This window comes from Triticum urartu, chromosome 6A, assembly GCF_056163025.1.
Source record: "Triticum urartu cultivar PI428250 chromosome 6A, HENAU_Tu73, whole genome shotgun sequence".
Taxonomy (NCBI): Eukaryota; Viridiplantae; Streptophyta; class Magnoliopsida; order Poales; family Poaceae; genus Triticum; species Triticum urartu.
The window spans coordinates 473,254,696-473,279,606 of NC_141878.1; the positions used below are offsets into that span (position 1 = coordinate 473,254,696).

At 43.5% G+C, this 24,911-nt stretch overlaps 4 protein-coding genes across 10 annotated transcripts; 1 reads left to right on the top strand and 3 right to left on the bottom strand.

Moving 5' to 3' along the window:
* Positions 1–8,341: 8,341 nt before the first annotated feature.
* LOC125512352 (RING-H2 finger protein ATL8) lies at positions 8,342–9,461 on the bottom strand. Its single transcript, XM_048677442.2, has one exon. The coding sequence runs from the start codon at positions 9,142–9,144 to the stop codon at positions 8,632–8,634; it is 513 nt and encodes a 170-aa protein (XP_048533399.1). The 5' UTR covers positions 9,145–9,461; the 3' UTR covers positions 8,342–8,631.
* Positions 9,462–11,006: 1,545 nt separating this feature from the next.
* LOC125514163 (uncharacterized protein At4g15970) lies at positions 11,007–17,981 on the bottom strand. 7 transcript variants are annotated; one of them, XM_087528365.1, is made up of 9 exons: positions 17,693–17,981; positions 17,194–17,607; positions 16,132–16,492; positions 15,494–15,975; positions 15,281–15,395; positions 14,851–14,987; positions 14,345–14,458; positions 12,160–13,895; positions 11,007–12,012 (listed from the first exon to the last, which is right to left on the bottom strand). In XM_087528365.1, the coding sequence occupies exons 1-5, from the start codon at positions 17,719–17,721 to the stop codon at positions 15,374–15,376; spliced, it is 1,308 nt and encodes a 435-aa protein (XP_087384491.1). In that variant the 5' UTR covers positions 17,722–17,981; the 3' UTR covers positions 11,007–12,012; positions 12,160–13,895; positions 14,345–14,458; positions 14,851–14,987; positions 15,281–15,373. The 7 variants fall into 7 exon arrangements, with proteins under 7 accessions (XP_087384491.1, XP_087384492.1, XP_087384490.1 ...); XM_087528366.1 differs by lacking the exon at positions 14,345–14,458; XM_087528364.1 differs by lacking the exons at positions 11,007–12,012; positions 12,160–13,895 and having other exon boundaries at positions 14,135–14,458.
* Positions 17,982–18,032: 51 nt separating this feature from the next.
* On the top strand, positions 18,033–19,226 carry LOC125514164 (putative E3 ubiquitin ligase complex SCF subunit sconB). Its single transcript, XM_048679439.1, has 3 exons — positions 18,033–18,284; positions 18,462–18,627; positions 18,743–19,226. The coding sequence occupies exons 1-3, from the start codon at positions 18,206–18,208 to the stop codon at positions 18,945–18,947; spliced, it is 450 nt and encodes a 149-aa protein (XP_048535396.1). The 5' UTR covers positions 18,033–18,205; the 3' UTR covers positions 18,948–19,226.
* Positions 19,214–23,797, bottom strand: LOC125514161 (Metal-dependent protein hydrolase). Its single transcript, XM_048679436.2, has 7 exons — positions 23,381–23,797; positions 22,003–22,149; positions 21,595–21,693; positions 20,784–20,975; positions 20,490–20,609; positions 19,954–20,025; positions 19,214–19,664 (listed from the first exon to the last, which is right to left on the bottom strand). Exons 1-7 carry the CDS (start codon positions 23,780–23,782, stop codon positions 19,440–19,442), a joined length of 1,257 nt encoding a protein of 418 aa, XP_048535393.1. The 5' UTR covers positions 23,783–23,797; the 3' UTR covers positions 19,214–19,439.
* Between the last annotated feature and the right edge of the window lie 1,114 nt (positions 23,798–24,911).

Sequence of the window (24,911 nt, forward strand, 5' to 3'; positions counted from 1 at the left end):
TTCCGAAAGCCCATCCGCATGGAGTTTCTTCCTGCGCTTCACACCAATATGACCTAAACGGTAGTACCACATATAAGTTGCACTATCATTATTAACTTTGCATCTTTTGGCTTCAATATTATGAATATGCGTATTACTACGATCGAGATTCAATAAACCATTCACCTTGGGTGTATGACCTCAGAAGGTTTTATCCATGTAAACAGAATAACAATTATCCTTGACTTAAATGAATAATCGTATTGCAATAAACATGATCCAATCATATTATGCTCTACGCAAACACCAAATAACATTTATTTTAGGTTCAACACTAATCCCGAAGATAAAGGGAGTGTGCGATGGTGATCTTATCAACCTTGGAATCACTTCCAACTCACATCATCACCTCACCCTTAACTAGTATCTGTTTATTTTGCAACTCCCGTTTCGAGTTACTACTCTTAGTAACTGAACCAGTATCAAATACTAAGGTGTTGTTAAAAACACTAGTAAAGTACACATCAATAACATGTATATCAAATATATACTTTTGTTCACTTTGCCATCCTTCTTATCCGCCAAGTATCTAGGGCAGTTCCACTTCCAGTGACCATTTCCTTTGCGGTAGAAGCACTCAATTCCAGGCTTGGGTCTAGCTTTGAGCTTCTTCATGGGAGCAGCAACTTGCTTGCTATTCTTCTTTGAAGTTCCTCTTTCTTTCCCTTTGCCCTTTTTCTTGAAACTAGTGGTCTGGTTAACCATCAACACTTGATGCTATTTCTTGATTTCTACCTTCGCCGATTTCAGCATCGTGAAGAGCTTGGGAATTACTTTCGTTATCCCTTGCATATTATAGTTCATCACTAAGTTCTAGTAACTTGGTGATAGTGACTAGAGAACTTTGTCAATTACTATCTTATCTGGAAGATCAACTCCCACTTGATTCAAGCAATTGTAGTACCCAGATAATTGAGCACATGCTCACTAGTTGAGCTATTCTCCTCCATCTTGTAGGCAAAGTACTGTCAGAGGTCTTCTACCTCTTGACACGGGCATGAGTATGAAATACCAATTTCAACTATTATAACATCTTATATGCTCTGTGGCGTTCAAAACATTTTTGAAGTCCCGGTTCTAAGCCGTAAAGCATGGTGCACTAAACTATCAAGTAGTCATCATACCGAGCTTTACCAAATGTTCATAAAGTCTGTATCTGCTCCTGCAATAGGTCCGTCACCTAGCGGTGCATCAAGGACATAATTATTTTGTGCAGCAATGAGGATAATCCTCAGATCACGGACCTAGTCCGCATCATTGCTACTATCATCTTTCAACATAGTTTTTCTCTAGGAACATATCAAAAATAAAAGGGGAACTACATCGCGAGCTATTGATCTACAACATAGTTATGCAAATACAATCATGACTAAGTTCATGATAAATTAAAGTTCAATTAATCATATCACTTAATAACTCCCACTTAGATAGACATCCCTCTAGTCATCCAAAAGATCACGTGATCCAAATCAACTAAACCATGTCCGATCATCACGTGAGATGGAGTAGTTTTCAATGGTGAACATCACTATGTTGATCATATCTACTATATGATTCACGCTCGACCTTTCGGTCTCCAGTGTTTCGAGGCCATATCTACATATGCTAGGCTCGTCAAGTTTAACCTGAGTATTCCGCATGTGCAAAACTGGCTTGCACCCATTGTATGTGAACGTAGAGCTTATCACACCCGATCATCACATGGTGTCTCGGCATGACGAACTGTCACAACGGTGCATGCTCAGGGAGAACACTTATACCTTGAAATTTAGTGAGAGATCATCTTATAATGCTACCGCCGAACTAAGCAAAATAAGATACATAAAGGATAAACATCACATGCAATCAAAATATGTGACATGATATGGCCATCATCATCTTGTGCCTTTGATCTCCATCTCCAATACACCGTCATGATCTCTATCGTCACCGGTATGACACCATGATCTCCATCATCTTGATCTCTATCAATGTGTAGTCACATGGTCGTCTCACCAACTATTGCTATCGCATAGCGATAAAGTAAAGCAATTATATGGCGCTTGCATCTTATGCAATAAAGAGACAACCATAAGGCTCCTGCCGGTTGCCAATAACTTTAACAAAACATGATCATCTCATACAACAATTTATATCTCATCACGTCTTGACCATATCACATCACAACATGCCCTGCAAAAACAAGTTAGACGTCCTCTACTTTGTTGTTGCAAGTTTTACGTGGCTGCTACGGGCTGAGCAAGAACCGTTCTTACCTACGCATCAAAAAACCACAACGCGGTATAGTGATTGCTTTTTGATCTTCAGAAAGAACCCTGTTCATTGAATCCGATTCAACTAAAGTTGGATAAACAGACACCCACTAGCCACCAGTGTACGAAGCACGTCGGTAGAACCAGTCTCGCGTAAGCATACGCGTAATGTCAGTCTGAGCCGCTTCATCCAACAATACCGTTGAATCCAGAATCAACTAGTGATGGCAAGCAATATGTATATACCCACGCCCACAACTCCTTTGTGTTCTACTCATGCATATAACATCTACGCATAGACCTGGCTCGGATGCCACTGTTGGGGAACGCAGTAATTTCAAAAAAATTACTACGCACACGCAAGATCATGGTGATGCATAGTAACGAGAGTGGAAGAGTGTTGTCCACATACCCTCGTAGATCGTAAGCAGAAGCGTTATGACAACATGGTTGATGTAGTCATACGCCTTCACGATCGATCAATCCTAGTACAGAAAGTACAGCACCTCCGCGATCTACACACGTTCGACTCAGTGACGTCCCACGAACTCACGATCCAGTAGAGTGTCGAGGGAGAGATTTGTCAACACGATGGCGTGATGACAACGACGATGATGCTACCGGAACAGGGCTTCGCCTAAGCACCGCTACGATATGACCGAGGTGGATTATGGTGGAGGGGGGCACCGCACACGGCTAAGAGATCAATGATCAACTTGTGTGTCTATGGGGTGCCCCCTGGTCACGTATTTAAAGGATGAAGGGAGTAGGAGGCCAACCCTCATAGGGCGCGCCCTAAAGTGTGGAGTCCTACTAGGACTCCCTAGTCCTAGTAGGATTCCACCTCCTACATGGAATAGGAAAAAGGGAAGGGAGAAGGAGAAGGAAGGAAGGGGGCGCCCCCTTTCCCTAGTCCAATTCGGACCAGTCCATGGGGAAGGGGCGTGGCCACCCTTGAGGCCTTTCTCTCCTTTCCCGTATGGCCCATTAAGGCCCAATACGAATTCTCGTAACTTTCCGGTACTCCAAAAAATACCCGGATCACTCAGAACCTTTCCGATGTCCGAAGATAGCCTTCCAATATATCGATCTTTACGTCTCGACCATTTCGAGACTCCTCGTCATGTCCCCGATCTCATCCGGGACTCCGAACAAACTTCCATCATCAAATCACATAACTCATAATACAAATCGTCACAGAACGTTAAGCATGCGGACCCTGCGGGTTCGAGAACTATGTAGACATGACCGAGACACATCTCCGGTCAATAACCAATAGAGGAACTTGGATGCTCATATTGGCTCCTACATATTCTACGAAGATCTTTATCGGTCAAACCGCATAACAACATACGTTGTTCCCTTTGTCATCGGTATGTTACTTGCCCGAGATTCGATCGTCGGTATCTCAATACCTAGTTCAATCTTGGTACCGACAAGTCTCTTTACTCGTTCCGTAATGCAACATCCCGTAACTAACTCATTAGTCACATTGCTCGCAAGGCTTATAGTGATGTGTATTACCGAGAGGGCCCAGAGATACCTCTCTGATACATGGAGTGACAAATCCTAATCTCGATCTATGCCAACTCAACAAACACCATCGGAGACACCTGTAGAGCATATTTATAATCACCCGGTTACGTTGTGACGTTTGATAGCACACAAGGTGTTCCTCCGGTATTCAGGAGTTGCGTAATCTCATAGTCAAAGGAACATGTATAAGTTATGAAAAAAGCAGTAGCAATAAAACTGAACGATCATTATGCTAAGCTAACGGATGGGTCTTCTCCATCACATCATTCTCTAATGATGTGATCCCGTTCATCAAATGACAACACATGTCCATGTCTAGGAAACTTAACCATCTTTGATTAACGAGCTAGTCAAGTAGAGGCATACTAGGGACACTCTGTCTGTCTATGTATTCACACATGTACTAAGTTTCCGGTTAATACAATCCTAGCATGAATAATAAACATTTATCATGATATAAGGAAATATAAATAACAACTTTATTATTGCCTCTAGGGCATATTTCCTTCATTAATCACATAGCAATGTGAACTAGATTATTGACTCTAGTAAACCCATTGGGTGTTGGTCACATGGCGATGTGAACTATGGGTGTTAATCACATAAAGATGTGAACTATTAGTGTTAAATCACATGGTGATGTGAACTAGATTATTGACTCTAGTGCAAGTGGGAGACTGAAGGAAATATGCCCTAGAGGCAATAATAAAGTTGTTATTTTATATTTCCTTATATCATGATAAATATTTATTACTCATGCTAGAATTGTATTAACCGGAAACTTGATACATGTGTGGATACATACACAAAACACTGTGTCCCTAGTAAGCCTCTACTAGACTAGCTCGTTAATCAAAGATGGTTAAGTTTCCTAACCATAGACATGTGTTGTCCTTTGATGAACAGGATCACATCATTAGGATAATGATGTGATGGACAAGACCCATTCATTAGCTCAGCATAATGATCATTAAATTTTATTGCTCTTGCTTTCTTTATGACTTATACATATTTCTTTGACTATGAGATTATGCAACTCCCGAACATCGGAGGAATACCTTGTGTGCAATCAAATGTCACAACGTAACTGGGTGATCATAAAGATGCTCTACAGGTATCTCCGAAGGTGATTGTTGGGTTGGCATAGATCGAGATTAGGATTTGTCACTCCGAGTATCAGAGATGTATCTCTGGGACCTCTCGGTAATGCACATCATGATAAGCCTTGCAAGCAATGTGACTAATGAGTTAGTTACGGGATGATGCATTATGGAATGAATAAAGAGACTTGCCGGTGATGAGATTGAACTAGGTATGAAGATACCGACAATCGAATCTCGGGCAAGTAACATACCGACGACAAAGGGAATAACGTATGTTGTCATTACAGTGTGACCGATAAAGATCTTCGTAGAATATGTGGGAACCAATATGAGCATCCAGGTTCCGCTATTGGTAATTGACTGCAGAGGTGTCTTAGTCATGTCTACATAGTTCTCGAACCCATAGGGTCCGCACGTTTAACGTTCGATGACGATTTTGTATTATATGAGTTATGTGATTTGGTGATCGAATGTTGTTTGGAGTCCCGGATGAGATCACGGACATGACGAGGAGTCTCTAAATGGTCGATAGGTAAATATTCATATATAGGACAATAGTATTTGGACACCGGAAGTGTTCCGAGGGTACTGGGTACGTATCAGGTCACCGGAAGGGGTTCCGGGCTACCCCCGGCAAACTATATGGGCCTTATGGGCCAAGAGGGGAAACACACCAGCCACAAAGGGGCTGGTGCCCCCCCCCCAAATATGGGCTGGCCAAATTGTAGAAGGAAAGGGGAAGGAGGAAAGGAAAAAAGGGAATAGGATTCCCCTTTCCCCCTCTTCCCTTCCTACTTCGAATAGAAATAGGAAAGGGGGGAGGCCGAATTGGGAGGTGCCCAAGTAGGATTCCTCCTACTTGGGGCCCCTTGGCTCCTCTCCTCCCCTCCAACCTATATATATGAGGGGGGCATCGCTAGAACACACAACAAACATTGTTAGCCGTGTCCGGCGCCCCCCCCCTCCACAGTTTACGCCTCCGGTCATATTCACGTAGTGCTTAGACGAAGCCCTGCGCGAATCACTTCACCATCACCGTCACCGTGCCGTTGTGCTGACGAAACTCTCCCTCGACACTTTGCTGGATCAAGAGTTCGAGGCACGTCATCAAGCTGAATGTGTGCAGAACTCAGAGGTGCCGTACATTCGGTGCTTGATCGGTCAGAACGAGAAGAAGTTCGACTACATCAACCGTGTTCTCAAACTCTTCCGCTTTCGGTCTACGAGGGTACATGGACACACTCTCCCCCTCTCGTTGCTATGCATCTCCTAGATAGATCTTGCGTGAGAATAGGAAATTTTTGAAATTGCATGCTACGTTTCCCAACAGCTAGATGACTACTTCTCTCTCTTTGATCTTCAATACAATGTTCTCATCGGTGTTCTTGGAGTTCTATCCGATGTAATCTTCATTTGCGGTGTGATTGTTGGGATCCGTTGAATTGTGGGTTTTTTATCTGAATATTCATGAGAAGTAATTGAGTATTTTCTGAATTTTTTTATGCATGGTTTTTATAGCTTTGTATTTCTGTCCGATCTATCCGTTTGGTTTGGCCAACTAGATTGATTTATCTTCAGTGGGAGAGGTGCTTTGTAATGGGTTCAATCTTGCGGTGGTATATATCCAAGTGACAGAAAGGGCTAGGTCACGTATTTGTATTGTTGCCATTAAGAATAAAATAATAGGGTTTATTCATATTAGTTGAGTTTACTTTGTCTACATCATGTCATCTTACTTAAGGCGTTACTCTATTTTATGAACTTAATACCATAGATGCATGCTGGATAGCAGTCGATTGGTGGAGTAATAGTAGTAGATGCAAGCAGGAGTCTGTTTACTTGTCTCGGACGTGATGCCTATATACATGATCATTGCCTTGAATATTGTCATAACTATGCGCTTTTCTATCAATTACCCAACAGTAATTTGTTCAATCATCGTATGTTATGTGTTCAAGAGAGAAGCCTCTAGATTCTGTGATTGTTTTCCATTTTTAACAACAAAATTTCTTAATTGCCCAGGTGTGGGATGGTTCTAATCTGATTCTTAATTTTAGAAGATGTGTTGATAATAGACTTTTCCTTTCTGGGGCGGAATTAGTGTATGTTATGCAAGACGTTAGGCTATCTTCTGACAGTGACACTCCTGTGTGTATGCTTGAGACTTCTGACATCTATTCCGTTAAATATTTTTACAACCTGATTAACTTTGGTGGGATTGAGTATAGCCTTGGGGATTCCATAAGGAAAATTGATGCCCCCTAGAATCCATGTGTTACTATGGTTGATTATTAATAACAAGGCCCTCACCCAGGATAATCTAGCTAAACGTTGTATCGAGGAAGATTTAACTTGTGTTTTTTGCAATGAGCTGGAAAGTACTCAACATATGTTCCTTGGTTGTATAGCGGTGTCTCATACTTGGCATCTAATTGCTAGTTCTCTTAACATTCCATATCCTGATTCATTTGATGAATTATCTTCTCATTGGAAGAAATCCGCAGTTGTGATTAATATTGTTACCTTGTGAAGCTTATGGAATGTATGAAATGAATACGCCTTTCAAGGCCATGTCGGGATCCAAGTTGCATTCTGAACAAGCTGAGCACATGTCTTCATCAATGAAAGATTATATGCGATGATGCTCAGTCTGCCCTTCTCGTGCGATGTCTTTTGATTCTCAATCATCACCAGGAGGAGTCGTTCAGGATCTCTTGGACCTAACCCTGCCATTGGATGCCACGGATGATCAACAGAAGTACATTGTTCGCCTCAACACCAACTGGTTTGCGTAAAATCTGCTAGGATGTGATAGTGTTGATCCTTTGTTTGCTATCTAGGTTGCATTCATAGGTTGTGGATGATGTGTTATGTGTGACCGTTGCTATGTTGGCACTTTGCGTTTGTAATTTGTCTGTTGCAGTACTCTAGTTGTAGCCGAGCATTGTGAAACTGTTTGAATGTTTATTGCCTCACCTTTTGATAAAAGTTGAGGCTGGGAGAAACCCCCATCTTTTAAAAAAAATTCTTTTCTTTTCTTCTTAAACAAAATTACATTTAAACTTGAAACTTTACCTGTCAACAACACGAGTACTGCGCTATGCATAAATTGTTTCAGATTTTCTTGGTGCAAAATAAATATACAAAAAGATAGGATTACGAATAAGAGTTATCATTTAAGATATTTCCAAGCACTAAAAAAATTAGAAAACACCTTTTTACAGTGTAGTACAAATCTGGATGCAAAACTAGGACACTCCCAGTGATGCACATGCACGCTCATCCACGAGTTTCGCCAAAGTTATACTACGGACCGTTTCAGTATACATGTCTTTAGCAAATTCTTATGCCAATTCCCTAGTTCCAACCGGGAGACACAACCAGAAAGTACAACCAAATTCGCATTCCCAGTTCAAGCCAAGTGCATGTTTTTATAGCAACTTCCACATATGTACAAATAGGTTACAATCACAAATCCCCCCATCAAATATGTATGTACACACGCCTTCATGCTCAATGGTTCCCATTTCCAGAGTAGCCACACCTAGAAAGAATCAACACCCAGCAGGCCCCCAAGCCAAGAGAAAGGTAAATAAGAAGCTAGCCGGTGAGCTTATGCACCGGCTAATTTCCCTCGACACACTTTTCCCTTGGCCTTTCGTCCAGAGTGCGCACGCCACTAATGCGGAGCTACAGCGACGTCAGCGGCACAGCGGCACCGCCTTGAGGAGCGCGTCGAGGCCGCCGGGCCGCGCGCCGCAGCGCCCGCTCCGCTCGCCGCGCGGCAGCTCGGCGACGAGCACCCGCCGGCAGGACGGGCAGGAGGAGTGCGAGCGCAGCCAGGCGTCGACGCAGGCCGCGTGGAACGCGTGGCTGCACTGCGGCAGCACCCGCATGTGCTGGCCGTCCTCGAACTCGGCGAGGCAGATGGCGCACTCGTCCGCCTCCGACGCCTCGCCGCCGTCGGCGGCGTACCTGACGGTGGGCAGCGCGCGCAGCACCTCCTTCTTGACGCCCCTGTTGGCGCCGGGCGGGGCGGCGTCCGCGGCGCGGGCCCAGCGGCGGGAGCACGCGCACCGCGCCACGAGTCCGAGGCCGAGTACGCAGACCAGCGCGCAGAGCAGGCCGGCGAGGATGAGGACCAGGTCCGAGTTGAGCGAGTCCTGCGGCACGCCGGCCGCCGCCGCCTCCTCGAGGAGCCTTCTCGCCGCCATGTCCGGGCACCGGGAGAGAGCTGAGCTCACGAGCTTCGCCGCTGGGTTGCGCGGAGGAGCAGCTGGCTGGCTAGTCGATGGTCGTCGTCGTAGCTCGGGGGAGGAAGCGTGGAGGAAGTGTGTGATGGGAGGCGCTGGGTCGCTGGCTTATATAGAGATGGCGCGGGGAGGCGATCGTCGGCTTTTGGTCTTGAGGAAAATGCGAAGAATGAGCACGGGCGGGTCGTAGGCAGGTCAGTGGAGCGGTTCGTTTGGAAGTTGGAACTTGAAAGTGGATCCTGCTTTGCCCTTTGGGGTTCCAATACTTCGTCACTCGGTGTTGCCACACGGCTTGATATGGCCACCGTAGTGCTCTCTTTTAGCACATGTCTTAACAAGAGTCACTCATCTAAGTGTGACTTCTTTTTTTAATCTTTCTACTAGGTCAACATGAGCAAGACCTCAAGGAAACTAGGATGTCAGGGTCGTAGAGAAACAAGGTGTATATGTAGTAATCCATGTAGAGGAAATTAGACATAGCATCACGCACTTGAACAAATTATGAAGTATTTTTTAAAATTGTAAACAATCCATGTAAAGAAATTAAAATATATGTCACTAAAAACTCAAAAAATGCCTATTTTTTAAAAAAGGAGGATAACCATCGGCCTATGCATCACCCAACCAAGCCGTCCATATGCCACTCGAGATTCCGAGTTCAATTATGTCATACACCACTTCTACAGTCAATTGACGGACGTATTAGTCGTTGTATCAGTCGTACTTTACATTATAGACAGAGAAAAACAATGTTAAAACCTTGACTTATCCGAGCAACCAAACCCATCTCGTAGCAACGGGGTTAGGGAGGGGACAGGTGGCCTGGTTTGGGGCCGCACGAGCAGCACTCCGGTGTGGTGCACAGACTTTCGGTGTGCCGTTTGCTACCTGTCACTCAGCTACTGCCCGCCTCCACGTCCCCCCTGCGTACTATTGACTTTTGGCGTTAGGTCGCTGGGTGGTCACGTTTCTAGCACAGAGACCTTCACCTCCGTTCTTTTCACGCCCTCGTATCCACTCCATGTGCGCACGATACGAGCTGCGCTGCGCTGCGCGGGTCGAAACGAAGCCGAAAGAGGTACGCGCAGGGCGTGGTAACAAGTGTCAGCATCCTGCGGGACGACGCGAGACAGTTGCCGCAAGTGGCGCCCATGAACCAGAGATGGCGCCGAGGCTTCTGCCGCCGCGGAGAAGGAATTTTTTGCTTCGGACGGCCGGAGACGCCCCGAGACCGGCAGGCGCTCGGGGGAGCTGCCGCTTTCAGTTTTGGAGCTAGCCCGTAGTGGCGAACCGACGCACCCACTCGGTTCGGCACATGGCTACAGTGCCTTTTTCCGCGGCACTTATCACATGGTCGAGACAGCCGCCCGGGCGCAACCAACGGATCGCATGGCTCGGGCGCGACGTGGAGGGGTCACGGGCTGGACACGACGAAAGCGATGTACTTTGGGTGACGGATGTTTGGCTTTCGGGACTGAGGCCGCGCGCACGTTCTGTAGCCTTTGTTGGTGCACTTGTGCTTGCATTTCGGAGCGATCGGGAGCAACAGTGTAGGCACCGCGCCTTTGTTTCTGTTGCGGCACCGAAATATCTTGGGCGCAACCGCGCAAGGATGTACATCTGCATAGAAAAGAGAAGAACAACAACGAATATTGCACACATACATGAACACATGTCTTGCGAAAATGTACGTCCTTTTGAAATTTTCAAAAGCGCCGTTTGAAAAGGGTGCACGCATGCTTATAGGATTTCTCGAAATAGTTTTGCTCCTTGCAAAAAAGCGTGCCTCAAAGGAATTAGGTGCCATCGCATCCCAAAAACCGTTATCAACAACCACTCCAGCTTTTGAAGAAAGGATCGATGAACACCTACCTTGCCTCGAGCAGTGTCATAGTCAGTATCGAAGGGACCGGCCCTCAAAAGACATTAGAGAATGACTAAAGGCTTTGATCTACCATCAGAGTGCATGCATCGCTGCTGCTTTTTCTTCCTGGATAATTGGATTATGATTCCCATGATTAAAGCCACAATATGCATTCGGGTAGCTCTGGCTGGTTTTCAGTAAAGCCGGGCTGAAAAGAAGAAAACATATGCTGCTGCATTGCATGCATGGTATCATATCATATCCACCGAGATTTATTCCAAGGGACCAATCGTCCTGAACTTTGCATGGTGCGCTGGCTTACGGCCATGATAGGCACACCGCACAGGATCTCATACCAGACTCCCCGGAAAAAGAACCTCGCAAGCGCAAACCTGCAGACGTGGTTTCTCTTCAGACACAAGCAATGCCGGCCGGATTAGCACACGGGCTGCAGTTTGGCTCGTCGGATTTTCTCACCGTCGCCGCCCAGGTTCAGCACATAGTATCATGCCGCTGAGGACCTGATGCCGCCACTGCAGCGGTGATCTTTTACCACCCAACAAAGGATGATCAAGTTCAGTGGCATTCAACAGTCTCAGGTAGGTATACGGTTTCATCGTCCTTCGGCCACGGATATGTAGAGCCAAGACATGTGCAAAAGCAACCGTCAGAAAGAAAGTGATCATGAGTGCAACTTTGGACAGAAGGTGTGATTTCGACTGAAAGAAAGCCCAACGAGCTCCGAGCATGTCAGAGCAGAGCATCGCGGATAAGACCCCGGTTTCATGATAAGATAAGGTCTGTCTAACTGAAATGATGTGGTGTGGTGTGGTGATTTCGCTCACTGTTTTCGAAGTGGACACCATCATCTGAGCAAGCGAAAGGAAGATGTGTGCGCCTGATGAGTAGCAGGTTACCTCCATCAACGACGTGCTCCGGAAGATTCATCAGAGTAGGGGATTGTCCTTGTTGTAGGAAAAGCAGAATAGGGTATTGATCGTTAGGCCTCATAGTCATATAGTCATAGCAATAACCAAATCCATTAGTCTACAGAGACAAGATTTGATATGAACACGGACCGTATCCATTTGTCTATGGCGACAAGACTGTACCTGCTTGACATAATAGCGAGATCATGATTGGGGCTGACCGCTTGAGCATTTGTAGAGAAAAACATACATTTTGGACCCTGCATTTCACTTCAGGTGATCCTAGAAAAATCATTCAGAGCTTTATAAAAATTACAGAACTTATATTTCAAAATATAGAATTTTTTACCGGATATTCAATTTGGCTCTAGGGAGCACAAGCTCCTACGTGCTAAAAGTGGATTTTACAAATGTCAAAAGAAAATAGAAGTGTTCATTGTCACATCCAAATGCTATCTGCAAATTTTCAGGGGAAAAACTTAAGCATTTTGACCTGTGTAAAAAAACTAATGGAACGCCAAATGTTACACTTAATTTAGTTTTTTTGTTCACAGACAAAGCACTGTTATCCCGTATCGCATGAAACTTGTCAAGCACACTTGCTACACTAACATGTACATCTACAAAAAATATCAGAATTTTAAAATTTTATTTACTATTTATTTTGAGTTTACTATTCATTAGGGAGCATATGCTTCGCAGAGCCAAAAATCCACGTCCTTTTTTTACAGTAAACTTCATATTATTAGAACACATAAACTTTCATAAAAATTGAACAATTATATGTGCGGAAAAAGCGTGGTACATTCAGAGTTGAGCGCTTGAGCATTTTGTAGGAAAAAAACATGCATTTAGGATCCTACACTACACATGATCCAAGAAAATTATTCAGAGCTTATAAAACTTACTCCCTCCGATCCAAAAAAAAAGTGTAGCAGTTTTGAACTAAGGTAAACTGCGACACTTTTTTTTTGGAATCGGAGAGAGTACTTGATTACATTTAAATATATAGAACCTTCTCATAATAAACTTCAAAGTATTAGAACAAATATAAACTTCGACAAAAAAAGAAGAAAATGTGTGAAAAGAATAGGAAAATAAAAAAAACCCTGGAAATTAGGTTTTTAATGTTTACCTCTATATTTCAGAAAAATCTGAAATTTTCAGGTTTTTAAACATCAATCTGATTCAGCTTGACCTATAATTTGGTAAATTTTTGAGATCTATTTCTCTTAATTCTAGATCTAAAGTTGATCCACAACTATTTTATAGATTTTTTTAGCATGCAATATTTTTTGACTGCTAAATCTAAAGTTGATCCGCAATTATCTTTTAGAATTTGTAATCATGGATTTTTTTTTGCACTTGAGTTGAATTCATAGGATCAAACCAAATGTGAAATCATATTTTAAAAAAAGAATGATATACTATTTAAAAAGTCACAAATACAAATTTACCTCCTGTAGGACATGCGGTTTTACAGTTTCTGTGTTGTTGGTAGTCCTGGTTCTGTTTGCCTAAATGAAATCAAAGTTTACCAATAAGGAAAACTCTCATTCGAACAACTTAAACTTGAACTTTCTCAAATTTGCATGATTCTACCAGCTACAATTTGTATATTTCCTTGCCTCAATGGGTTTGTGTTTAACAATTAATGAGGTCAAAATAGCTAGCAGCCTAAAACACTTCTCTTTTGCATGACATACAATTGGTTTCCATTTTCTAGTGGATAGCAACTAAAATTCCTTCCTCGGTTCTGTTAAAAAAAAAAATCCTTCCTCGGTTCTGTTAAAAAAAAAATCCTTCCTCGGTATTTCGATTTTCTAGTGGATATCAACTGAAGTTCCTTCCTCGGTATTGAACCTCTTGATTCACAGGATTTGGTAATATATGAAATACTCCCTCTGTACACTATTGAACTGCAAAAACGTCTTATAATTAGTGTACAGACTACAGAGGTAGTAGAACACAAGAATATGATAGGAACACATGTACAAACCAGAGCCTAGGAAAGCACATAAGTTTTTTACATGATTCACAAAAAAAACACATGACTCGAATAAGCACAGGGAAATAAAAGTCAAAGCAATGTCAATGGGAAAACAGAATGCCATTTACGTCATTTCTGGAAATCCTTCGTCGTTTCACTTTCTGGAAATTCTGCGTTGTTTCACTTGAATCTGAGATCAGATGATAGTTGTAGTTTCATTTACATTTCTTTACTCCATTCCTTTGAATCAATCAAAAGAATGAATAGTGCCATCAAAGGGAAATTTATATTCTCGTGTTTTTCATTCACTTTACCAAATGAATCAAGTGAGCCTCAATGCATTAGAAACAACAGGAATCCTATAAACACTGAAAATACCATTCCACCCCTCATTCAGTCATTCTGCATGGTCATGGATGATACACTGGGAAGTCATAGCCAGTTCATCTTTTGCTGTGCCGATGCCTTCAACCCTTGAACTTGGAATGTTCCCTATTGATAATGTCACAAGTCACGAATTAAGATTCACCGTCACGTTCTAAAAGTTCATTCTTGAACATTGCGACAATTATGAAGTTGCATCATGCTAGTTTTTAGACTATCAATAAGAGGAGAAAAAGGGCTTCCACTAAAAGGTAAGGAAACTATGTGTCAGGCTTCTGGAAACCATCACTTAAGGTAATTTAAGTAGTATAGTTACTTATCTACCAATCCTGTGTCCAGATCACCTCTATTAGTGTCCCTCAGTTTGATTCTACAACTGTCTCTGTCGCAGTGCTTATCAAACAGATGAACGTATACATAACTGATGCAATTAAAAAAAATGCACATAAGGCTGCAGCTCCACTGTCAAATGGAAACTGGAGAACAGAAACAACTTGCACCTTCGTGTTGGTTATTTTCCAAAGTAGAGGATGCATAACACTGATGAAGGCATCAACTGGCAGAGTCCTCAAGATATAATCTGCTAAGCCGGGTCTTTCTCAAACAAAAGGTGGAGTTCCTCATGCACTGGTTTTTCCTGAAAGACAGTAAAATTGAATCTGAGAATCTTATTCGGTACTCCACTGGACAGTGTCCAATAAGTAATGTAATCAAGTTATTTTGGTTAAAACCATCCAAATTTGAGCCTTAAGTCTTATGTCAAACTTAAACTACCAATTGTGTCTTTCTCTTCTTTTTTAGAATCTACATTAGCAACTGTTGACCACCAGAGGCTAGAGTCAACTAGGGTATCGTCAAACTCATATGTAAATACAAGATCATAATCTGGTCTTGATAAAAACAGAGGATATAATAATGATGTAAACAAACCTTTCAAGTACATTTTTCTTTCCAGCTGCCAACAAAATTCTCAGAAATTGACATGTTTGACTATACCACACCATTTGCATCCAAAAACATGTCTCACTGGTTTAACAATGAAAGACTGCATAAAGGAACCAAACATTATTAGACATTAGACAACAGTACATAATTGATTTTATCTACAAAAATCTCTAACTTAATTCCAAGGTAGCATTATACCTGCAATTTTGTGGTACCCTCCATGAGAATGCCCCAGGTGTTTTTAAGCTTGGTGGCATAGACATATAATCCCTCCAATCTTCCATGATGATTCTTAAATCATGAAGTTTGCTTTGCAATCCAATGCAACAGTTAGCATGCATTGTGCAAACCTCATTTAAATCTTTGCTTGGCTCACAAATACCACCAAAGTATGTAGTACTTAAAAACTTAATGGTTAATCCAATATCCATAATGTAAGGATCATGCTTAATAAAATTAAGTACATCCTGGTCATGATAACCAGGGTATCTCAGTCGTGAAGAATACCAAAACTTGTAAAACTCTATGCTTTGATTGTTCGACTTCACATAGTTGAACCCCCCATTAGCTATGTTTCTCAAGTCAGTTGCATTGCCTACATAGTGATCACATGCAACCTGAAGATCTCCATCCGGGTAAAAGTATGGAAATGGATTGCGAAACCACATTATATCTGCATCCTGAAATGCATATAAGAGAAGCAAATCAGTTTATGCTTATCGATTTGACTTTTTCAAGTTCGCTATTGTTAGGAAAAGGGTACATCTTATTGTGTTGGTATGAAAGTAGAATATTAATGCAATAGAGCAGGAAATAAAGTAAACATGGAAATTTACCGAGAAAATGAAGCTGTAACCTTTTTCAAGAACTAGGCGCAAGAAATCCAGCCTTGTCCACATCATTTCCAGATACCCAGCAGTCAGAAACCTCTTCTCTTGAGAAAAGTCCACATTACCGGTTACAAGAGCATAACAGTAGGTATGGATCTCAGTACATCGCCTATATGCTTTCCTGTCGAAGGCTATTATCACAAGGTGTTTCAGTAGTGAACTAGTTCTAACACCATGCCGGAAGCTATCAATGAAAAGATCTATAACTGAGCCTGGAGAAGACCATGCAGCATTAAGCGTCGTCAATATAATGGTCTTATTGTCCATAGAAGCCGCTTGTAGAACTTGCTCAAGTTTGAGATATTCACTGTCCTACAAGGATGGTTTTACATTAATTGTTACACCGAGTAAACAACTTATAAGTTCTGCCTCAGAAAGCAATTCAATTTGGTAGCATATATCAACCGCGTGCTAAACTGAAACACATTTCATCTGATGACGTGGTGCTAAAAAGGAAAGGCATAAGGCTAATCACTGACATAGCCCAAAGAATAAAATATTTCAATCGAAACAAGACAGGAATGATTAAAATAAGGAGGAGGGTTGACATTTCACCAGGAAATGTACAATCCATTTGAATACCACTATAAAGCACAAGGCTAATCATTTGAGATGTTTAGTTATTTCTCACAGTGGAACAGATCCAACTAATAAATAAGCTTAGAATATTCATGATGCCATACAAATCAGCAGCTATAAGTGTATTCGTTCACTCCTTAAGGGTTTGCAGATTTTAACATCAAAAATCATGTTCATGCCCACCAAATCAAATTGGTTGTTCCCATATATAGGACAGAGCAATTGCTTGATCAGTTGATTCTAAAGGCCGAACGCTAAAATTAGGGGTATTAGCAAAGGAAACAAATGAGGGCCGGATAACAGAATGCTAGCGACCTGAAATATGTAATTTCACTATTCAATTTACAGAACTGAAAAGTAAGGCAGAGGAGAGACTGGCAACATCAACGAGGAGGAGGTGGGGAAGGGGGAGGGGAGACGGAAGCACACCAGATCGTCGGCGGAAATGGGGTCGAGGTCGCGGTCCTCCTCGGGCTCGGGGACCACAACCGGAGCTCGTGGCGGGCCCCACTCCCTCGAGGGCCAGCGATCCCACACGACCTGCACCGGCGGAGGCGCATTCGACACGACGGCTCGGTACAGCACGGCGCAGGGCAGCGCCACGGCCGCGGCGAGGAGGAGCGCCGCCGCGGCTCTCCGGAACGCCGAGGCCGGGGGAGGAGGCGGCTTCGAGTGTCCGTACAGGCGGCGGAGGGAGGTCGCGGACGGCGGGGCCAGGGTTTGGCGTGAGGGCCTCGCCATTGCGGGTTACGTACAAGAGCCGAGGGGGCGTCGGCGGCGCTGTGCGCTGACTGCTGAGTTCGGTCGCCCAGTGTGAAAGTGTTCCAGTGCAGCGCAACGGCCCTGGAAGGCGGAAAGAACGAATGTCCGTAAACGAATCTCGAAAGCGGAAATCACATTTGCAATGAGGAAGGCGCCTACGGCCTACCTACGAACTGCCATGGAGCGCATGCGCATGTGTCGAACGGAGATGGAGCAAGAGCAGCCGGGCAAGCCAATCGCGCCCGCACCGCCACGGCGGAGCGGCGGTGGCACACGTGACGCGATCTGCGTGTTGGCGCGAGATTTGCCAGATGCGCGCGTGCCACCGCATGCGGGGTGTCATATCGCCGCTCTATCTACCACCACGAGCGCACGACGCAGGCCGAGACAAGGCCCCTATGACCGCCAGGGACACCGCGCACCGCCGGCCTCCACGGGACCCACGCGTCAGCCCCGGGAAGGTGCACAGATCGTCTTCTTTTGTGAATGTCGACACGGGGGAGGGAGCGAGGGACCGCAAGCCGTTGCATCTATCTAACCACCGGGAGCCGGGGCCAACGACCTTTGCTTCCCCTTGCCGCATGTTCCCCTCACGTCCTCCTCACCCTCTTCCACTCCTCACCGCTCATCGTCGTCGTCGCGCGCTCGCTCTCCCTCGGAGCTCCCCGCGATTCCTCCCATGGACGGGCTGCCTGGGGAGCTGTGCTTCAAGATCTTCCACCTCCTCGATCACCAGTCCCTCGCCGCCGCTCCCCAAGGTTCGCTCGCTCGCCGCCTTCGATCAGAACTCCTCCGTCACTTCTTATGTCGACATCCTATTATCAGCTACTCCACCAAAAGTCCTCCGTTACTCCTTATATGTTATCATGGCATTTCCTGTTCTTCTATAGCATAATTCAGAGCTTGCGGTGGCCTGAATTGCCCGAGCTGTATAGTCTGCAGGAAGTGGAACGCGTTGACCTGCGACGACGAGCTGTGGCGCAAGCTGTTCGAGGACAGGTGGGGAGCGGACGCCACGGCCTTCTACGCGCCGGAGCCGGAGGGCGCCAAGCCCTGGAAGGACGTCTTCGTCGTGCAGGACCGATGCGACCGATACGGCCTGTAAGTTCGTCAATAAGTACTGTACTTCAGAGTTCAGCAGAGCATACGTGAGTGAGTTTTACAGGTAGTAGTACGTGAGCGACTCTGAAGCTCCCCTCTGTTGTGTTGCCTCCAGGGGCGTCAGGATCATCAGGGAGGGAAACGACTACTACCTGATCTACCAAGGCGAGATCCAGAGCTACCTGGGCACGAGCTGCGACGCCAAGGACGCGCAGCCGCAGGGCGCTGAAGCGGAGAAGAGGCAGATATCTGACCGGATCCTCTTCTTCCTGGGGGACCTGGAGACTGCTTATGCCGACGCCAAGCGTGTCAAGACGTGACCGCGTCGTTCAGAAACAAAACTGTTGAAATGTCTGTAAAATTCTTGTCCTTGTATTGCATAGCTCGTGCATAAGGTTGCATTTAGTCTTCTACGTACAGACATCCCATAGTGTTTCGCCGTCGTATTCTTCATCTGGGAACTACAATTCAGATGTTTTCCTCTTACTAATCTTCTTGCAGTTCGGAAACTGCAGATAATGTACGATACAATTATTCAGTCGCTTATGCTTGTAGCAGTAATGAAAAAATGGTGAAGAGCAACAAATTAACGAGTTTCATCGTCTTTAATCAAATGATATAACTCTACTTGTTCAGCCTCATACGGATACCAATCTCTGCTAATCAGGTGGATGTTTCACGCCACGGAACATACATACTCAAATACCAACTAGTCAATGGTAATAAAATTGGTGCAAGTGCAGCGCCGCATATGAACCTCAATCAGTCGTAACATGGGTAAGACTGTTTTACTGCTTGTTGCTTCGGTTGAATTAGCATTTGAGGGCAGCTCTTGCCATTTCCAGCGCTCCCTCGTAGGTCTTGTTCCCACCAATGAAGCCACTCATATGGATGAACACACAGCCAGGGATGCCGGTTTCCTTGGACAGTTCATCATCTCTCATGCCCCTCCACTTCTCTGGGAGAGCCTTTCGGCTCTCGAATCTGTCAGGTGCAACAGAGACGGCCTGCACTCGCCAGCCTTTGCTCCTCTCATCCTGCAGTTATGCAGAAGAAGCCAACATATGTATGAAATATGGTGAAACAAGAAACATGCCAGGAAGAAACTAGTTCAAACAAAAAACAAAAACATGAGAAGAAAGTTGATCGCAGTGCTGGCTGCAAAACTGCCAGCATTATTACAACTTTAAAGCATTACACCACTTCGTTTCCATATTAGCATTCTTGGTGGTTACTATGCACAATTGTACTCACACTGTCCAAAGAAAACTAGAGGTACTCAACGAAATTCATATTGGATAACCCGGAAGGGGCCACATTTCTTACCTCATACAGCACATACTTGGTCAGAGGATCAGTCTTCAGCTCCTGCTCTAGCTCAAACAGATGAAGTTTCCACTGCCATAATGGAGAAGCGTTCAGGTTACATGCACCGGTAATTTTAGTATTATCACATCGCACTTCAATACACCAGGCAGTTAATAATTAAACAAAGCACTTGCTGAAATAAGTTTAAAGAAGAAGCATAAAACTAGTACTCCCTCCGTCCCATAATATAAGCTAGGGACAGAGAGAGTAATAAATATTGAATAGCTAATGCAATCGGCAAGAAAGTATCAAACATCCGGGCCGGTATTTAGAAGCATCGGCTGAAGTTCTTATTACGCAGCAGTTTTCAACACTTCTACAGCACGATAAAAACATGGTTTTAGGTGGAAAACGCAAAAATATGGAGCACACTGAAGACGGACAAAACCAGATTAGGTATAACATTTAATCATTCATGGCTTCCATGTGCATACAAAAACACAGCTGTGCATAGGACGAACATGGATATAGTCCAAAAACTACCAAGATCTTACCGGGCAGAATCTATCTAAAACCATGATTTCTCCACTTGGATCAACATTTCCTCTTGACAGCAAACACTCCATGACAATAGATCTTGCAGGTAGCCACGATTTAACATGAAAGCGGACACTCTGGCAATGAAAGCGAAAATATAGTCATACAAACAGGACATGTTCTGCTTAGGGACTAATGGAATTCAGGACAGCCCCATTTGGAAAAAAACACAGATATATCACACATAATTAAAGTCCTTAAGCAGTGCATGAATAGAACACATCAACTGACTAAATAGGCATAAGTCATACCTCCATAAACTCACTTCCGGCAAGTGCCATTGCCTTTTGAAATGCGGCATTTTCCTTCTCAGGTGATTGATCTGGATCAGTCCAGTCTGGATTAAGGCGCCCAACACGTGAAGACAAGTGTGTATTGTTCACATACTTGGGGGTTTGCTCTGTGTCATATTGATTGATTCCATTATCGATTGCATCAAGTGCCTGTTACATAAAAGATATTGCTTCTTTGGCACATCATATTGTATTGGGTAATTAATACACACGGTAGACAAACAAACACGCGAATAAAATAAGGAAGGACAACAGGATGTGTCTCAGAAAATTGATACCAGATGCCAATTCGTGTACTGAGGTTCTCTACGCCTTATTAACTTGCGAACCTTTGAGCGGAAGTATACAACTTGTCAACTGATTGATAATGTAGGCCTATATTACCCCTTTTCTGCCTGGAAGAAACATCTCTGAACCACACAGCCAGCTACAAGCAGCCGACTGCAACTTTGTTTAGCCAACATAAAGTGCATCTTCCCAAACCAACACCGATTAAGCCAATCCGCATATATATGTTAAAGCTAACTACACTCTAACACGGGAAACAATTCAGGAATAAGTATATATTCTGGAACTCACACCCTCGGTATCCTATGTTTACGCAACCCTAGGCTCATAAATTACTTTAAAAAAAACTAAGCTCATAAATTTCACAGCTGGTACTGCTAATCCTTAGTTAACAGTCATGCTCCTATCCTTTAATCAAACTTTCCATATTAAAAAGGTACAAATATAAATTTCACAGCAGGTTATGAGTTTACATTCACACCTCAACAAAGCTTTTGTATATGGCAAGATACACACGGTGAACATCTTCATGCTCCTCATTAAGCTGAAGCTCCTTTGCAATTATCTCCTTACCAAAATGCTGCAGTATTAAAAAAATAAATGATAAGCAAACCATCATTTTAACATTTGGAAGACAAAGTTACAGTATAAGTGTATAAGTTGCAACTTATAAACTTCGATGAACTAGCAAATTGTGAAAAGGCTGTGCATACATAAGACAAAAATTGCTATGAAAATTCACAATATCCAGTAACAAATCCCCCAATGAATCCACCTAGTTATGTAGTGCGATTGGTACCCATTTGAAGCAGATGTTGCCAATTTTACAACATAGCTTCTAATGGAAAAGAATTATTGTTTCAAGACCTTCATCGTCTATGGGAAGTACCTTGTAAACAAGCCCAGCACTGCTAAGTTTCGTGTTAAAGCCATGTCCAAAGACCTCGTTGAAGCCCTTCTGGTGATGATCATAGCGATGCCGGCTGGGATCATAGACACCACCAACGTCAAGCACGGCCTCCAGTGAATCAAGGATCTAGAGAAGTTCCACAAGAAAAGGTAACATAGAAATAAGTGCATAACGGAATACAATAGATGACAATGCATATTTTAAAATATTTTTGCTGCATCATATACAAGTGGGATTTCGTAAGCAAATCCAACCAGATGAAGTGCAGCTGCCCACATTAAGACTACTTCATAGTCTCACATGACACTAATTGTAGAACTGACACGAACTGCAAACTAAAAGGGGCCATGAGATGAGAAATCATGCTATTGTAGACACAAGAAAACATCTTAACTACATGGCAATAGTAAGCATGAGATGTGGACAAGATGGAGTTCATGACTCTCTGTACTAGTAGATGATACTAGGAGGCAGCAGCACAAAAAAAATCAAGACATTCAATATTTTTGCCATGTAGGGATTTCGTAAGCAAATCATACATATATACATAAGGATTTCGGAAGCAAATCATCCAACCAGATGAAGTGCGGCTGCAGACATTAAGACAACTTCATAGTATCACACAACACCAATTGTAGAACTGACACAAGAAAACATCTTAACTACATGGCATACTAAGCATGATATGTGAACAAGATGGAGTTCATGACTTTCTGTAGTAGATGATACTAGGAGGTAGGAACACAAAAAAGAAATCAAGACATTCATCATTTTTGGTATGTAGCGATTTCATAAGCAAATCATACATATATACATAGGGATTTCGTAAGCAAATCATCCAACCAGATGAAGTGTGGGCACGCACATTAAGACAACAACATAGTCTCACCCAACAATAATTGTGGCACTGACACGAATTTACAAACTAACAAGGGCCAAGAGATGAGAAATCATGCTATTATAGTCTATATAGACAAGAAAACATCTTAACTACAAGGCATACTTGGCATGAGATGTGGGCAAGATGGAGTCATGACTTTCTGTATTATATATGATAGGATAGGAGGCCGTAGCACAAAGAACACGACATTGCAGGGTTTCAGTTTACAGTTTCACATTCATACTGTCATACAGCACCTATCCAGATGCAAAATTAAGTCCAATAGACCAATAATAATGAGTTAGTAGTATATCCAGGTATAACTGCAAGCTAATACATCCCTAAATTTTAGGAATCCTAGCAAGGAAGCGGTGCTCCCATAGATGTACACCTCGCCGAAACAACCACCATGTAATTCGCTGAAACATTTCTTGCAGGAAATGGCGGGCCAATCGAGCCGGTGACGAAGCGACAGACCTGGGAGTCGCGGGTGCGGACGACGTCGGCGCCTGCGAACTGGGAGGTGAGGCGGATGAGGAAGCAGCCGAGCGCCTCGTCGCAGTGGAAGCTGCCGTTGTGGGTCCCCACGCGCCTGCCGTTCCCCGCGCCGTTGGAGGAGTCGGCGTCGCCGGCGGCCGACGAGTAGACCCTCAGGCGCTTGGGCGAGGTGGCGCCGGCGGCGGCGGCCATGGGGAAAGGGCTTAGGATTTGGGGTCGCACGCGGGGGAGGAACGTGACGGCTCGCTGCGACAGCCTCCAGGCGCAGGCGGCGAGCATTATAGTCGTGCGGGCGATGGGCTGCGGTGGCTTCGGGGTTGTGTGGAGATGTAGGGTTTTGAGGAGGGGATTTTGGGCTTTTGGCAAGTCGGCCAGACGCATTGCCCAACCTTTTCTTTTTTCCTTTCGATGGCATTGGAACCGCTCAAAAAAAAATCGATGGCATTGGCCAACTTTTTTTTCTTTTGCGCGATGTTTTCATGTCATGAGTGAGTTTCTAAAAGGAAGTAGGAGTACTAGATATTTTACTTTTTTATTGCGAGTTCTAGATATTTTACGTTTGCAGGTTTTCGTGTTTCCAAACTAATTCAAACTATGTTTGAACAACGTCGTTACAAGGTTGTATTCATAACTCATAATACGCTGGTTATTAAAACTGACAATGTGCTAAACTTCTTTTCTTCCATAGAGTCAAATTTCTTTCACTAGATAATTCACCATACGTTCTAACAGGTGCGTGGATATCCTAGTAGGTTAGTCCGTCATTTTTTTTTGCGGGGAGTCCGTCATTTATTAGCCTATATTAATTTGATTGTGTAAGAAATAAGACTTTATTTGATAATCACTTAAAGCATTTATTGTTTCACCAAAGAAAACGGTTCGTTTGGCAAGTACAATAAGAGGTAGGGCTGTTGAGGCGATTTTTAGGAAAAACGGTGTAAAAATCAGATATGGGAGGACAAAACATCTAAAAGGGGAGAAAGAGGGAGGGAGGGAGGGGGAGATAAAGTACATGAGGTTGGAGGAAGAATGGGCAGACGAAAGAACCCTATATTTTTTTAAAAAAAATAGGAGAGATACAATGACAACACGGACTAGATTCTTAATGTTCTACATTGTTGTGGTGGAGTATTATTTGCCTTGCCTTGCATTTTAGTTTATGTAAGTTTTTTACTGAATTTTAGCTTCTATAAGTTGGCACGATGACATTGATCAATTGAGTCTGATGTTATCTACAATGGGAAAAATGTCCCATAATGAGTCGATGAAAAGAACCCTAGAACATTTGTGCCCAAGAGGAAGAAAAGGATTAAACTGAAGTCACCATTTTCTACTCATCAAGTCATTAGTCAAAAACAAGGGCCTCAAAAGATCTAGTGTTGCATTGAACATAAAGCAGTGGGATGATACATCTTACATCACTAATAAAAAAATAAAGTATAAAAATAAGTCCCTATATTTTACAGGGAGGACCTGAACTGAGATATAGAAACACAATGGGATCCCTAAG

Bases quoted from the DNA above. Each gene is read 5' to 3' on its own strand.
- LOC125512352 (XM_048677442.2), bottom strand. From the start codon at position 9,144: ATGGCGGCGAGAAGGCTCCTCGAGGAGGCGGCGGCGGCCGGCGTGCCG.
- LOC125514163 (XM_087528366.1), bottom strand. From the start codon at position 17,721: ATGCGCATGCGCTCCATGGCAGTTCGTAG. The intron at 17,608-17,692 runs GTAGGCCGTAGG...TCCGCCTTCCAG, and splicing joins CGCTCCATGGCAGTTCGTAG to GGCCGTTGCGCTGCACTGGA. The intron at 16,493-17,193 runs GTGTGCTTCCGT...CTTGTAGGACAG, and splicing joins CCATTTCCGCCGACGATCTG to TGAATATCTCAAACTTGAGC.
- LOC125514164 (XM_048679439.1), top strand. From the start codon at position 18,206: ATGGACGGGCTGCCTGGGGAGCTGTGCTTCAAGATCTTCCACCTCCTC. The intron at 18,285-18,461 runs GTTCGCTCGCTC...CGAGCTGTATAG, and splicing joins CCTCGCCGCCGCTCCCCAAG to TCTGCAGGAAGTGGAACGCG. The intron at 18,628-18,742 runs GTAAGTTCGTCA...TGTTGCCTCCAG, and splicing joins CGATGCGACCGATACGGCCT to GGGCGTCAGGATCATCAGGG.
- LOC125514161 (XM_048679436.2), bottom strand. From the start codon at position 23,782: ATGCGTCTGGCCGACTTGCCAAAAGCCCAAAATCCCCTCCTCAAAACC. The intron at 22,150-23,380 runs GTCTGTCGCTTC...GAACTTCTCTAG, and splicing joins TCCGCACCCGCGACTCCCAG to ATCCTTGATTCACTGGAGGC. The intron at 21,694-22,002 runs GTACTTCCCATA...TTAATACTGCAG, and splicing joins GTGCTGGGCTTGTTTACAAG to CATTTTGGTAAGGAGATAAT.